The sequence below is a fragment of the Quercus suber genome, unplaced genomic scaffold, assembly GCF_002906115.3.
Source record: "Quercus suber isolate HL8 unplaced genomic scaffold, Cork oak 2.0 scaffold_1052, whole genome shotgun sequence".
NCBI lineage: Eukaryota > Viridiplantae > Streptophyta > Magnoliopsida > Fagales > Fagaceae > Quercus > Quercus suber.
In genome coordinates this window covers 63,402-79,192 of record NW_027070462.1, presented here as the reverse complement: position 1 = coordinate 79,192, position 15,791 = coordinate 63,402, and the positions used below count along the sequence as shown (strand labels likewise).

General features: G+C 33.8%; 1 protein-coding gene and 1 long non-coding RNA gene across 6 annotated transcripts; both read right to left on the bottom strand.

The window, feature by feature from the left end:
* Positions 1-1,023: 1,023 nt before the first annotated feature.
* On the bottom strand, positions 1,024-5,484 carry LOC136061204 (uncharacterized). Of its 3 annotated transcripts, none has more exons than XR_010627241.1 (4): positions 5,381-5,484; positions 4,378-4,676; positions 3,965-4,278; positions 1,024-1,141 (listed from the first exon to the last, which is right to left on the bottom strand). It is a non-coding gene; the product is annotated as an uncharacterized LOC136061204 (long non-coding RNA). The 3 variants fall into 3 exon arrangements; XR_010627240.1 differs by lacking the exon at positions 1,024-1,141 and adding an exon at positions 1,419-1,724; XR_010627242.1 differs by lacking the exons at positions 1,024-1,141; positions 5,381-5,484 and adding exons at positions 1,419-1,724; positions 5,273-5,292.
* A 482-nt stretch (positions 5,485-5,966) lies between these two features.
* On the bottom strand, positions 5,967-11,755 carry LOC111987892 (cellulose synthase-like protein E6). 3 transcript variants are annotated; one of them, XM_065769100.1, is made up of 7 exons: positions 11,497-11,755; positions 8,004-8,144; positions 7,767-7,898; positions 7,416-7,628; positions 7,084-7,308; positions 6,641-6,988; positions 5,967-6,556 (listed from the first exon to the last, which is right to left on the bottom strand). In XM_065769100.1, the coding sequence occupies exons 1-7, from the start codon at positions 11,746-11,748 to the stop codon at positions 6,011-6,013; spliced, it is 1,857 nt and encodes a 618-aa protein (XP_065625172.1). In that variant the 5' UTR covers positions 11,749-11,755; the 3' UTR covers positions 5,967-6,010. The 3 variants fall into 3 exon arrangements, with proteins under 3 accessions (XP_065625172.1, XP_065625174.1, XP_065625173.1); XM_065769102.1 differs by lacking the exon at positions 7,416-7,628; XM_065769101.1 differs by lacking the exon at positions 8,004-8,144.
* Between the last annotated feature and the right edge of the window lie 4,036 nt (positions 11,756-15,791).

Sequence of the window (15,791 nt, the reverse complement as noted above, 5' to 3'; positions counted from 1 at the left end):
TCTTATCCAGAGGGTAATGCCACAGAAGTCAAGAAAGTAAAACAAAAAACTTTTTTGTTTGGAATCAAGACATGATGCAACCAGTGCAGGGTAGTGGTGCTGACTGAGCAACCGGCAAACTAGTGGATGGTCCAAGAAGGACACCCACACCGAGGCAAAAGTAGTTAAGGGATAAAATAGTAAAAATCATCATGGCAGACAATATAAAAGGGCCTTGGTTATGCACGACAAAAGAGGGAGGAAAGACAAGAGCGAAAAAGGCAAAGAGGAAAGAAAACAAGTGAGAAAAACAACAAGGTAAATAGAAAGAGTAAAAAAGATAAATAAATAAATAAAATAAAGAGAAAAGAAAAGGGAGAATACAAAAATGTGTGACAAGGCATGCACCAATAGGCTATTTCCTTCTCTCCTTCTCAATAGCCTACTCTTTAGTAAGTTAGAAGATTCAGGATCAAGTCATTTAGGTCCATTTCTTCAAAGTAAGCAATTTCTATGGCAGGAGTTCCATGCGAGATTGCTCACTTTGAAGACTGGTTCCCTTCTTGGACTTAATTTGCCAAGGAACTAAGTACTACAAACTTATTCCCCCTTTCCTTTCTTCCGTTATAACTAATTGAGAAGTAACCATACTCTCGTCGTGTTTTCTTGTTAAGAAAAATGATTTAAGTGTTATCTTTTACTGTCTATATACATACCATTGTTGCATTATATGCCTCCTGCTGTAACATTTTATGTAACAATTTTGTACATTTTTAGACCCTTTAAAACACAATTAGATTAACCTAGTTAATTAGCTAAGTGATTACTTAGTCAAATTATCATATCTAGGTTAACACAAATATATCATATCAATGTAAAGTAAGGAAAGTAAAGAACAAAAAGACATGATGACCCAAGAAAACAAAAATGGTAAAAAAACCTGGGGAGGATTTAACCTAGCTATCCTCAAGGTAAATCGAATCCACTATGAAAGAATTGAAGTTTACACAATAGCGACTTAGACCACTAATATCATATTGCTACCTCGAGTAAAAAACTTACTACCGTAACCCCATGATAGCTCCAAGTCCACGGACTACTTTTTTTTTGGATTCCTAGCAAGTACAAGCACTCTCTCTTATGTATCTTTAAGCTCTTGAATCTGCAACTGAAATGATCGTCAAGTTCTTGACATAATCTTGATTCTTGATAACCCTAATTATGTATGAAGGCAAACACCTCTAGATCTCACAAAAGATTTACACACACAGCATAAAGAGCCATCTTAAAACGTGGCTAGGGTTTTTCCTTCTATACTTAAGACAAAACATAAAACCTTACACATCAAACGAGCTTAGGTTGAGTTGAAAAATTCTGCAAAAAAACAATCTACACAACTTTCAATTGATCGAGCCTATTTTACGATCAATCAAGCCAGGCAGATTTATATAGTAAATCCTGCAGAACACTCGATTCCAACTTTATATATAAATACACTTTGAACAAGTCTAAACAAGACTAAAATGTTTTGATCATAGTTTGCCAACATTACAAATTGAAGTTCTAATACATTAGTTCTTAATTCCTTAGAACCTAACAAGTGTCCTCTACTATAAGCGAGTGATCAAGATCTTGGTGAAAGGATCCTAGCTTGCGCACAAGCTGGCTTGAGGTGGGTTTCAATTAAGAGGGTCCTGACTCTCCTACCCTAGAATCATTGGGCCATAATGCTGCAGGAAGCAGCCCTGCCCAAAAAGGAAAAAACACAAAAAGGCCCACCACAATGGGTAGCAATGAAGTTAATATAGTCTATATATAAAACCAAGGGTAGCTCCAGATTAAAATCAGGGTGGTCACAGTCACAAATTCCATAATAGCACCCTAACCCGGAAAAAAATTATTATTATATATAATATTTAAAAAAATATATGATTTTTTTTACTTTTAAAAAATTTGTGACCAACCTAAATTTTTTTAAGCTTAACATAGTTAAATTATGGACAAAATTTGGCAACAAACTTGGCTATAGTTTAAGACTACAACTCCACTTGTTTCTTTTTTTTTTCACTTTATTATATGTGAATTTTGGTAAATTTACTATTGGATTACATTTTCTTTTTATATCTTTCGTGCTTACAAAATTTAATAATGATCAAAGATCAATATCTATTTCATTAATTAAATGTTTAAATTTCAAATTTTTGTAGTCTAAAATTATATATAAAACATAAGTTTATGAATCAAATAGTAAATAGCACCCGATTGGTATAAAATTTGGTATATGTTTTAAAAATATAAAAAACATGCAATTTAACGCTTAAACTTTAAAAAATATAGTCATGCTAATTTATTTAGTGAGAGTTATAGCTCAAAAATAGAAAGAAAATCTTTCATATTTACACTTTCAGCTAGGGGTGTGCATGGGTCGAGTTGGGTTGGGTTAAGGAGATTTTTTGACCCAACTCACCATGGTGGGTCAAAAAAATCAACTCAACCCAACCTATCACATAAGTCCAACCTAACCCAACCCACATGGGTCAGGTTGGATCGGGTTGAACCCATGTGTTGGACAAATTTTATTATTATTATTATTAAATTGAATAGAAAAAAATACAAATACAAATATATTAAAAAAAACCTAAAGATTAGTATCAATATAACTCCTTAAAAGCGAACAACACTAATGACTAAACAACAATAGTAATTTACTAGGGTTTGTGTAAACTAATTGACTTTTATATAGGATAGGAAGAATTAGTTATTTTAAAAAAAATTATTAATTATATAATATATTTTAAATATATGGGCGGGTCAGGTTAGGTTTGGTGGGTTTGGAATTTTATGACCCAAACCCAACTCAACCAGCTATAAAAAAAAAAAAAAAAAAAAATTGTAACCCAACTGAACCCACCAAGCTCTAAAAACCAACTCAACCTAGCGGGTTGGGATGAGTTGGGTCGGTTTTGGTGGGTTGGCGGGTTGGCTGCACACCCTTACTTTCAGCTCAACTTTTATAAAAGGAAAATGAAGGTAAAAAAAAGAAGGAAGATATAGAATCTAGGAAGAAAAGATAATATATGTATATACACATTTCAAAAGTGACAAAAAATTTAGATAATTCATAATTGTATAATTAAGTTTACCCAAGTTGTACCTTTTTGTTTATTTATAAGAACCTAAGTAGTACTTGATATCCATCTAAGTAATTATTAAACATTCTTTCATTTCTAAGTCGAATTTTGACTTAAAAAATATGAGAAATTACATTTTACCACCTTACACTATATCTTATATTACACTTTACACACTAAACTTTTTGAATACACATTTTGCATCATAAACTATAACTTTTATTACACTTTGCATTCCAATATTAAGTTTGCTATTAACTTGGATGAAAATTTAAATTTTATGGTGCAAAATGTAATAAAGAGTATAGTTTAGGGTGATAAAATATAATTTCTCTTTTGTTTTTAAGGGATTAAGAAGATGAGCAGTTAGGTCTTTTCACGTGATGCTATATTTTTTTCATCCAAGTTAATAGCAAATTTGATGTCAAAATGCATAGGATAACACAGATCATAGTCTAGGATGCATAACATGCATTTGAAAAATTTAGAATGCAAAGTGTAATCATATGTATAGTTTAGGGTGGTAAATTACAATTTTCCATCAAAAATATCTTAAACAACTTATTCTTGGGAAAAAATAAACCCCATAATAGATAATTAAATATAATCAATATTCTATAATTTTGTAAGTTTTAACTTTTTTTAACATTAACATATTAATAATGATTTTTTTTTTTTTAACACTATATATACACATGTTTTTTTTTTTTTGAAACCTAGATATACACATGTTCGGATGTACGGGCATATATGAATGTAAACTACGTTTCCTTCGATGTCAAATACTTTGTAGCAAATTGTAATTGTTTACATACGAGTGTGGAAAGTATGTGGATTTTAAGGACGAGAAGTACCTTAATATTAGACCGCTCTTTGGCCACGACAGGCTCCCCAAGCGGCGCAACAGCTGTGCGGAAATAAGCCTCCGGCTCCGGAGATCTTGGTTCTACTTTGAACTTCTTGCAAAATGGAAGTCAAATCTTCGAGAAACGTGAGGCCTCTAGCATAGCATAAAATGACAAATTTGAACAACCATCGTCTGATAGATAAACGCTGATAGTTACAAGCCATGACTGATAGCACTGTGTTTATCACCAAAATTGGTGGTTCTACCATGGGGTCTGCAGTGCACACGAATATGTCTATGACCAGAAAATCTTTTTCATACCTGATAATTGCACAAACACACTTAGCAAGTAAAGCACCCAGAACATATGTTCTTACACATGTTAAACAACATGTGAAAGTGAGAGATATTCATATGTACCTGAGAGAGAGGCGGTCTTTGAAAGTGTAACGATATATGGGGGTTCAATCGGACAACCATAGTGAAAAATCAATATAAACAAAACCAAAGCTCTGAGAGAAACAATCTCATCCAATCCCATCCAAGCCCATCTTCCAGCTTCTTTTTCTTCTGGTATGTGGGTCAGTCTATATACAGAGATCAGGCATATTCCCACGAAAATTGAAAGTGCAGAGAACTGGAAAAGGATGGGTCCCTTTGCTGACTTTGTTACAAAAAGAGGAAGATTGTCATTGTTGCCCATCTCTCTCTCTCGTGTACTGCCAAAAAGATTTGAACAAAAAGAATGAGGTAGGAGATGAGCAAACGTCGACAAGAGTAGGACAAAATGAAATAGTGGTCAGAGTAAGTGCAAACTTTGCTGGCCAACAAAATTGTGGAGAGATGATGATCACCTCGTTAGTTTTGAGAGTCATTAGAAAACAAAAAAAAAAAAGGACAAAAAACGTTGTTTCCTCGTGACTTTGATTCCTTTTTCACAGTGCAGGGCAATAAATTAAGAGATTACATTAAATACAGATTATATACACATGTATCGTAAACTAAAACATGCAATTTTAAGCCCCGGAAAGCAATTCCAAGATATGTATTGAGGTTCCTAAACTAAAACCTTGGGATGAATGGCAATAAGTCAATCCCCATTTCCCTTAATCCCTCCCACAGTGCTTCAATCCAGTATGGGATGCCACATGGAATGGTAGTTACTCTAGATATACCTCAACCATATATTGCTTCATTTTCCCTTCAAGACACAACCAAATTACACAACCTTTACTAGTCCTTCAAACGATTGAAGACCCAATTTGAAAAAGACGAGGAAAATCACAGATGGTGTGGTAAGAAAATTGGAACTTACAAAACAGATCCATGACCACATATCTATTTCTCTGTAAAATCGAAGGAGAAAAAAAAAAAAAAAAAAAAAAACAGCCAAATTGGCAAAGAAACGAAAACTCATGTGCACCTGTACATGGACATTTTTGTCTTCTCCATACACAGAGATTTCCTTCTAGTTTTCTCCCCATTTTGAAGAGAGGACAATTTGGTGGGCCTAAGATAAAACACCTAGCCCCCACCACTTTTTTTTTTTTTTTCCTCCATCCCTCCCAATCAAATACCCACTAAAAATATTCTCCCCACTTTTCTCTCATCAATTTTTCATTTTCCCTAAAATCCCTCCAAACAAGCATACCCTAAAGCTAACAAGACTTCCATCTCTAGCCAAATTCAGCATTTAGTTCTCCGTGTTGAATTTTTAATGCCACAAGATTGAAATCTATATTTTTTTTAATAAATTTGGATTTAGAATATGCACTCCCAATCTAAACTAGTCATTTTTCATTCATAAGTGTATAGAAATGGATTGAAATGCTATAATGATGTAGTTCAACAAGAGCGTAACAATAATAAATATCAACTTTCAACTTCTAAATATTAATAAATTTGAGCAAAAAAAAAAAAAAAAGGAAGGAAAAGAAGAAAAAGAAGAAGAACGAAGATAAAAATCAAATTATGATAAATTCTTATGACAATATATGGTTCCATCAAAGTATATCTTAGCTAGCAGAAGTTTTGTGAGGCACAAACATAGAAATTAATATAGGGCTATTACACAAGCCAATAGAGCAAAGATAGTTGATTGGTATGAAACTGAGGTGGGCATGCTAGCAACGTCTTTCCTGAAGAAAAGTCCTTGGTAAACAGGAAGGTTGATAAAAACTAACAGACCACATAGAAGTATCTGTAATACAAATTGCTCCCAAACCATAGTTTCCAAATCGGCAATCACCCTCTTCAGTCCTCCGAAGAAACAAAAGGCATTTAGCAATGCAAGTGTTGCTAAAATGGTAAACATTGGAGACGAAGTACCAAACTCCATGACCTCTTGCTCATATCTCTGTGACACATCATCATCAGCCACCTTTGTTGTGATGACAAAGGCCGACTTTGTAAACCCCAGTCGTTTTAGGATATAGTCCAACAAGCCAAAGAAGTAGGAAGTTGTTCTTCTATATAGCCACATCCTTTGATCATTCCACCAACCCTTGAATGTGCCCCCAAGCCAAATACATTCTCCAAGGCTGTATGCACGGTGGAGAAAGATGACAAATACAAATGCGAGAACCCGTGGATCTGAAATCTGTTAGTGCAAGATGATTCTATTCTTAGAAGATAGTTTAGCAACAATAATACACAACTTCAATTTAAAAAATAAGTCTCTTACTTGTGGAAACAAGGATATGCCTCTAAGCAAGCATAGAGATGGCACAATAACATAGTACAATGTAGTCAAGCTGGTTGGAGCCCATAGTAGATAGATACAATACGAAAGTTGAAGTTTTAAGGGAATCTTTTTATACCCAAGCACAAAGGGACAATGTCTAGAGGCAAATATTTGAAAATCACCGTTAGACCATCTCCTGTATTGTACAAGTGACTGTAGTAGTGTTGTGGTAGCAACTCCAAGAAAGCCTTTCCTTTCTGGATTGAAATATATGGATCTCCAACCTCGACATTGTATGGCTAATCCTGTTAATACATCTTCCACTGCACTGTCATACTTCAAACCTATCTGCAAATAAATGTATAGGAGGTTCAAATGAATTGTACACAAACATCACAAATAAGAATATAAGAGAGGTTCAAATGAATTGTACACACACAAACCTCTTTTCCCCACTGAGTGTTCTCTTCATAGCTACAACTTGCAAGGACTTTGCTTGTGTCTTCTAGTACCCTTGAACTCTCCTTTACACTTCTATTGCTCCATCTCTTCCAATCTTCCTTATAATTCTTGTTGTACTTTTTCCCAGAAAGAGTCTCCCTTCTGTGGAAGCACCCAGTACCAATATAGCAAGGCCCTCCATTCCCATCAAATCCTGGCATCTCCATCTTTATTTCAATGTATACCATGGGTATAAATTTTGTTAAAATGTCTTCTCTAACACATTTTCATTTGAACATATTGGAATTAGTATAAGTAATTTTTTGATGCTTACCTTCGTTGCTACATTCAAGGAACTACTGTAAACATCATTTTTTGTTAGGTTCTCAAATGCTTGTGGAAACTGTACGAAACCAACTTCATTTTCCTTTTCTTCATCCATAAAAAAGCATAAAGCATCTCTCACTGACTTTGAATTGTTTGAATACATATCGCAATCCACGTTAAGTATTATTGGACTATTGCTTATCCTCGATGACACCCTTATCTAATATGTTTGAGTATGAAAAATAATTATGAGTACAAAATATTTAAAAAACTTATAACATATAAATTTTATGGCTATTGAGAGTTGAGACTACAAAAAATAGAACTAGTTTGGAGAAAGGTTGTCCTTATGGCTTACCAATGCATTCATGGCTCCTGCCTTAAAATGGTGGTGGTATTGGGTTCTCTTTTCACGTGCCAAGTATACCAAAGTAGGCAAAGGTTGTCCTTGAATGTCCATAGCCTCAGAATCTCTCCCATCAATAAGTATCTATAAATTATTTATTATTAATTATCTAAGCCATGAAATCGAATAAATTTAATTATTCAATTAAGTATATTCAGCTCATGAGAAAAGAGAATATATGGTATGTACTTGAAGAATTGTTTGATGATCATGTCGGCTTGCAACCAATATCCACTCATTGAATCCCTTGTGTTCTTTGCTTATTTCTTCGGATATTTGACCTAGGTTTGTGGTGTTTTCAATCCGTTTCTTCATGTCTTCATATAACATCTACATACATGAAACATGATTTTTTTTTTTTAATTATCACATGTGAATTGAAAAATAAAGCAAAGAGGAAAATTAAGAAATACCTGTCTACTAATTTCCAACCTAATCGTAAAATAGATACAAATTACATAGACGACTTTGCAAATGTCACGTATCAAAAAGATACAAGATAAATATTACAACCTTCCTAGCTAGAAGCCTTTTGATGGGTTTATAATGGTTGGTTATAATTGACAGATATTATGGAAATTAAGTAAAGTAGATAAATGACTTCATTTTTGGGATTCTTTCATTTTTGGTTTAAATCATTTGACATTTTTATTATTTTTATTTTTATAATTCTCTCATTTGACATTCCACCTCACTTTTTAATTAATTCCATATATCAATCATCTTTGAAAGGGATATAGTTATTATCCATTTAACCTCTTCCATTAAGTAAAGGTTTTAATGAATTAATTTATTAACCTTTTAACTAAGAAAATGGTTTAATAAAATATTTAATCTTTATTATTTATTTGTATTCAAAGATAAATAATTTTATTTCTTTAGTTTAATATTTTTAATTACAAAAAATTTGGACAACTACTTAATTAGCAAGAAAATAAGAGATAACAAAAATTTTATCCATTTTTTAAATTATTTATAGTTTTTTTCGATTCGGCAAAAAAATAATAGTGTTTTCTTTAATATTAATTTTTTTCAGTTATGTGTTTTAGAGATACATGTGCATTCCATTAATTATTAATATAAAAGATAATTTATATGTTTTCTTTTTCACACAAAACGTGGGGAGGGGGATTTAAATTTAGGTTATTCTTGGAAAGTATATGGTTATTATTTAAGATTTATATCAAAAAACAATTTATTTGAAATATGACACACATGTTCAAATTTAATAATTTTAAATAGAAAAGCACAAAAGTAAAATATAGAAAATGTTTTGCAAATAAGTTAGTCAAAGTAATTAAATATTTGGAAATTCATTCAAAAACATGTTCATAAATGAATTATATTAATCACAAAAATTCATATTTCTTCTCTTTAATGACATGTGATATAACTAATTATCAAATATTATATAATGAATAAGTATTGTACATGAATTATATTTTATATGAACTTGCAACGTACTCACATATTGCAAGAGATATCCATTTTATAATGGTAAAAGTATTAGTCCAACTTAATTCCCTAAATACTAGTAAGTCAGTTAACATTTTTCTTTAACTCTTTTGAGGGCTAAGTTGACTTTTGGAACAAAAAGGATCAAATTTGAAATATCTTAGACATCATTCGGTGCTTTGTATTAGCCCAATCCTTGTTAGTGGACTTTACCTACTGACCTGAGGACTTGGACAGTGTTAATTTTGGAGGGTCCATTGAGTGATGTCGTTTCTTGTTAACTTTTTTTTGACCGACGTTTCTTGTTAACTAGTGACACTGTTTTTGTAACATTTTTTTCCAAAACGGACCAAGAATATAGAATGAACATGAGATGAAATGATCAGATTTTTGACCCCGGAAGACAACTTTTGTACTTGTGTGTGTGTGTGGCTGTGCTTATCCAGATAAAATACGCAAAGTTTGATTTTGGTGGAGCTAATGGGGCATCTTCTATCTCAATCACTGGAATGAATAATCAGATGCCAAATTATAGCGCAAAAAAAAATATTACACTCCATGTACCCTACAATAATACTTTTCTCCTAATGTTTGTCTACACTTCTCACCAACCCAGACCATCATTAATTAAGAGAAAAAAAATCTTGTATATAACTGAGGTATAATACTTATGTGAGGCTGATATGTAGGCTCCATAAACTCATGTGAAATAAGTTTGTGGAGCTCACATGTTAGATTCACATGAGTCTCGTATGCCAAACTAATAAGATAATTTCTCTTGATAAAAAGAGCATAATACTTATAAAATTAAAATTGAGTTTAAAGAAGCAAGAGAGATGTACACCTTGGAGAGACTACAGCAACAAAATTCTTTACTAATGTGTTTGGATGATATGATTTGAGCATTTGGATTTGGTTTTGAGTGATTAAAATCCGAATAATTTTTTTGGGAAGTTCAAAATAGGCCAAGGGCTTGGATTTGATAAATTCATAAAGAATTTTAAACTTTTAAAATTTTTCGATTTGAAATAACTCCGAAAATCAATGGATTTGAAATCAAGGATTTCAAATCTATTAATTTAAAATCTAAATCCAAATCCAAATCTAAGTTCCTAAACACAACCTACAAGTATTTATAGCATATTGCTCAAGTTGCATATCCTTGCTTCTATGCATGGTATTTCACCCGTCTACAAGTAATAAATTTCACTACAGTTTTTTTTTTTTTTTTTTTTGGGACAGTTATTCACTTTAATTCTTCTTGGTCATGTCGGCCTAGCTAGTAAGGTTTTATTTTTTATTTTTAAGTTTTATTATTTATTTATTTATTTATTTATTTATTTTTTTTAAGTTAAGGTGAATGAATTTAAAGTATGGATGTTTTTTTTGAAAATAGTAAAAGATAACTATCAGTTTTTTTTTTTTGTTTTTTGTTTTTAAAAGAAAGATAACTATCAGTTAAATTGCAAAACTCTTAATAACTATTAAAGTATATAAATGTAGGACCTTTATATATATTTACATTGTACTTTTAATGTAAATTTACATTGTCAATCACAAAAGGTGACAAATTTTATACACCTTTGCAAAAAGTGGTAAATATTGTACAATTTTTGCAAAGGTATACAACATTTGCTACTTTTTTTGTCTATACAATATAAATTTACATTGTAAAAAAGAAGTATTTCTCATAATATATATATATATATATAGATATATATATATTTGTGATCTAAGAAATAATAAAACATTAGATTATATTTGGTAACAGTTTTTATTTTCTATTTTCAAAAACCTTTTTTGGAGAATATAAAGAAAAAAAATTTTTTTGTATTTTTTAAATTAAAAACATGTTTGGTTAATTGAAATTAAAAATATAGTATTTTGAAGAAAAAAATAGAAAATACTAAAATATGTTGTTACTAGGATTTGAAATTTAATGTTAACTTATTAAATGAGATAGATTTTTTAAATTAAAACGTGTTTTCATTAACTTTTGAAAATTAGAAATTGAAAATAATTATTATATTTTCAATTTCTTTTATAAATTGAATTTTGAGAACAATTTTTATTTTCTGTTTATTTTGAATTGCCAAAAAAAAAAAATTAGTCTAAAAAAAAATAATTAAAAAAAAAAAGTTATCAAGCGTGAGAAGGGTCGTCTTATTCCATCGAACAATGAATGGTGTTTCGCAAATTAATGAGAGAATGATAGCGACAGATTTACCTTGACAGTTGACCACTCCTTGGCCAAGACAGGCTCCCCAAGTGGCTCAACAGCTGTGCGGAAATAAGCCTCCGGCGATCTTGGTTCTACTTTGAACTTCTTGCAAAATGGCAGCCAAATCTTTGAGAAACGTGAGGCCTCCAGCATGGCATAGAACGTCAAATCTGAACCACCATCATCTGATAGATAAACGCTTATCTTCTCAGCTGGATAGTCATAAGCCATGACTGATAGCACTGTGTTTATCACCATAACTGGTGGTTCTATCACAATAGATAATCAGCCAGCTGACGGTGCAAAGCCGTCAGGGGCAATCTCAACCCGGCAGCAAACATGGCGTCATACATGCCAACGTCTGCAGTTCTTCCCGTATAACACTTTTCACCCTCCATAGGTAGACGGATGGGAATATGATCAGGGATTTGAAAACGGGTACGTAGTTCATTAAAAATTTTAAGCGTCATCTTTGGAAGAAATTTATTCACAGCCCAGTCCTTGGGAAGGATGAAGGGACGACTACCTTCAGGACCTTCAGAATCCCCTTCACTAGACTCCTCGTCGCCTTCATCCCTGTCATTGTTCCCCTCTCCTAATCCAGCCTCACCCTCTTCAACTACTTCCTCCTCCTGGCCGCCGTCCCCCTGACTCCCTATTTCCTCGACGGGAACATGGGCTGACGTCTCCCTCTCTGACGACCAGGAGGAACTCTCGGACTCACTATCTGAGCCTGAACCAAACACCTCGTCGTAGCCCGCTCCTTCGCGGACCGACGACTGGTCACTCGACGCGTCACTCGACATCTACTTACAAGTGACGGGCGTAAACTAAGCACCTAGGTTGACGACCTCACTTAAAGAAGATAATTGAAAGTACGAGAGGAAAGAAAGGAAACTTACAAGTTTTCAGTGAGTAACGGTTGAAGAAGTGACGACAGGAATGTTGCTAGAAGTTGACGGAATATTGGCGACGGATGCGCTCTCCAGGAATCAGCAAGTGAAATAGTGAAAATAGGGAGAAGTGGGCCATATATATATATAAGAAAACGCACGGAAGACGAAGCGACGCCCACATTCAGACACGGAACCAATCCAGGCACGCCACGTGTTCTAGCATTTAATGCTAGGGTGTCAGCTGTAATTATTTTCTCTCTCCTGATCAAAGTGACGGGTAGTGATGAATGAAAACTCCATAACCCACCAGGAACAGCCGACGGAGATATGGAGTAGGGGGCAACTGATATGGAAGAATTATAGCAAGTACCATGAGCTTAACCCGTCAGCTTCTGTTTTAGCTGACGGGTCAATTGTGATGGATATTATAGGCTAAACGTGGAGAAAGGCATGCTGACTAGATTAAAACAAGCCGACGGACTGAAGGCTCCAAGTATAACTGACGGTAATTTGAAGCCCCTGGGCTACTCAACGTTGCGAGAAGCTGACGCCAACTTAGCTGAAGGGAAGAGTGCAAGCTGACGGTTTCAAGGCCGACGGTTCTATGAAAACCATGACTTGGTCACCACGCATGGGTTTTAAGGAAGTTGCTTGTATTCCACGCCCAGTATCAGAGTCCTATAAGGAAAGGATTCTGCAATCTACGCGCATAAGGATTCCTATAAGGAAAAGACTTCTGCTCCAAGGAAGAGAGGTCCACCCTCTACTACTATAAAAGCCCCAATACCCTCATAAGCCGAGATACGCATAATTAACCCCTCTCTAGCACTCTAGAGTTGAAAGAAGTTCTAACTTGACCTTCGGAGGGTATTTGGCCGGCACCACACCGGTGTCCTCTGTTAGGTCTTTTCTTTTTTGTTGTGCAGGAATCGTTTTGAGCGTGCAAGCATCGTGCAATTCACTGGTGAGATTTTCGGCATCATCAAAAATCATTCCATGCTACTCTTTCCTTTCGGAGAAAATCAGAGTTCACTCTGATGAGTCAAGTGTTCACTCTCTCTTTGCTTTCTTTATATATTATGTATTGGGGTGGGGGGACCTTTCATTTTGGGTGGGATGGACGGGGTTAAGAATTTGAAATTTTAATGAGAACATCAGAACATAGAACATAAAATGTGAGGAAATTAAAAAAGGAAAGTAAGTCTATTTATAAGGAAATTCAAGATGGATGATTACATGAAGGCTGGATCAATATTAACCAAACGACTATTCTATATATATATATATATAGCCAAACAACTAAATCAAATTAACCAGATAGGCTGGTGTTCCACTGTTTGCAGTAAAGGTTGGGGACTATTTCAAGATCTAAAATATAATTGCAAATCAATTACTGGCTACTAAAAGTCTAAAAAAACTTACCCCCTACCGAGCATATCCAATTATTCCAGGACTCTGGCGAGGTTCAAATCTTCGTTGAATCAACCACAGGAACTGCTGTTTTTAGTGCAAAACTTAGATAATGGCATGCATGTGTCATTTGCAGTGTCTAATGGTATATTTGGAATGGAGGGAGAGGAGAGCGGAGGAGTGGGGAGGTGGCTGGAATATTCAAACATAGGGTTAGGTTCTCCAATTAAATTCAACCCTGTGACTATATTGACAATTGCAGCTCAAATGATATTATCTTCTCCTTATGACAATAAATTTAATGTGCTTTATTGGTCAATGTAGTCACATGGCTGAAGTTAATTGGGGAAACTAAATTCAGTTAGGAATTTACCCTAATTTCTAGAACTTATGAGATTGTGAAAAATAAAGAAGAAATTGTGCAAAAGATCATTACACCTGTATTAATATAAAATCCATGTTTGCAAGCATCAATAGACTGAACACCATTATGCTCCTAGCAAAGCTTGCATTGCTTAAATTTGGTTTCTTGATTCAGGAAGCTGAATATATATATATATATATTCTGTTTTTTGTCATAGTCTTTCATTTCCCATATATCAACTTGGGGAGCTAATTAGCTAGCCAGAGATTCTCTTATATCAAGCAAGCAAGAGTACCAATGTGCAGGTAAAGAGGATGGGGAGGAAGGTATTGGAGTGTATGTAAAGTGAATCATCCGGTGCACCTTTCCATGTATTTATACCCATAATATATGGAGGAATTGAAGAGATCTCTTTGCCCTCAAACATTAGACCTAAGCTGCATGTTTGAACTTGTGTAGCTTGATCCTTTATGGGAACTAAACAAGAACCCTTTATTTATTTATTTATTTATATTTTTTGATAGGAGCATGGTTGTCAAAATTGCGATCTAAATCGTAGGATCACACGATTTTATGATCTCACCTCACCAAAACGTTTAGGATCGCACTAGGATTGTAAAAATGGTAAGGTCATACATAGGATTGTATGGAATCCTATCGATCTTACCAAAAACATAAATTTTTGGTTTCTTCTTGTTTTTTTTTTTTTTTTTTTTTTTTTTTTTTGCACTACATGCTGCTGGGTTTGGGAATAACTCCATAACAATTATCGGTGGTCCTTAGTCCCTTCAGAACTTGAACACCTCCTTCATTTAAGATTAGACAACCTTTCTTTGAAAATTGGACTAAGAAATCCTCATCACAAATCTGAGTGATACTCAGCAAGTTCACTTTTAATCCCTTAATATACAACACATTAGTCAACAAAGGCAGTCCCGGAATATCCACCGTTCCCTTTCCAAGAACTTGTGAATGACTACCATCTCCAAATGTCACAAATTCATCTTCCTTCTCTTTAAGAGTTTTGAACAAAGATTTTTCTCCAGTCATATGCCTTGAGCACCCGCTGTCGAGATACCACAAACATGAGTTAAACACTTTCAGTGCGGTATGAACAAAAAGACATGCATGGGAGAGACATTCTTGACCATTAAAGCAAGAATCATTTTTCCTTATTTCATTCAAGGATGAGTGAAGTTTCCTTTTTAAACAATCAAGTTTATCACATAACTGTCTATTTCTTCTCTCATATTCATAGACTAAGGACTTTGACTCACATAGGCTGTTATGTATATCATGATTCCTATGAACTAAGGATTTCAGCATGTGACAAAAAATTCTAGCATGTTTCTTTGATTTAAATAACTCTAAGAGCGCATTACTGGAACAGTCTTCAAATATGCTCATTGAGTCATTTTCACAAACACTCTTACAGTCCTTCATGGTGGTTTTTACTAAATCACTTTTCAAAACACACCAAGGGGTCTAGGATCACACTTAGGTATTAAAACCACAGCAAGTGTACCCACTCTGATACCAATTGAAAGCTCAAAATGTGTTAAAAATACAAGAGCAATTTAGACCCCCAATTAAAGTTACTGCTTGATAGATTTTACACTAACTTAATACAA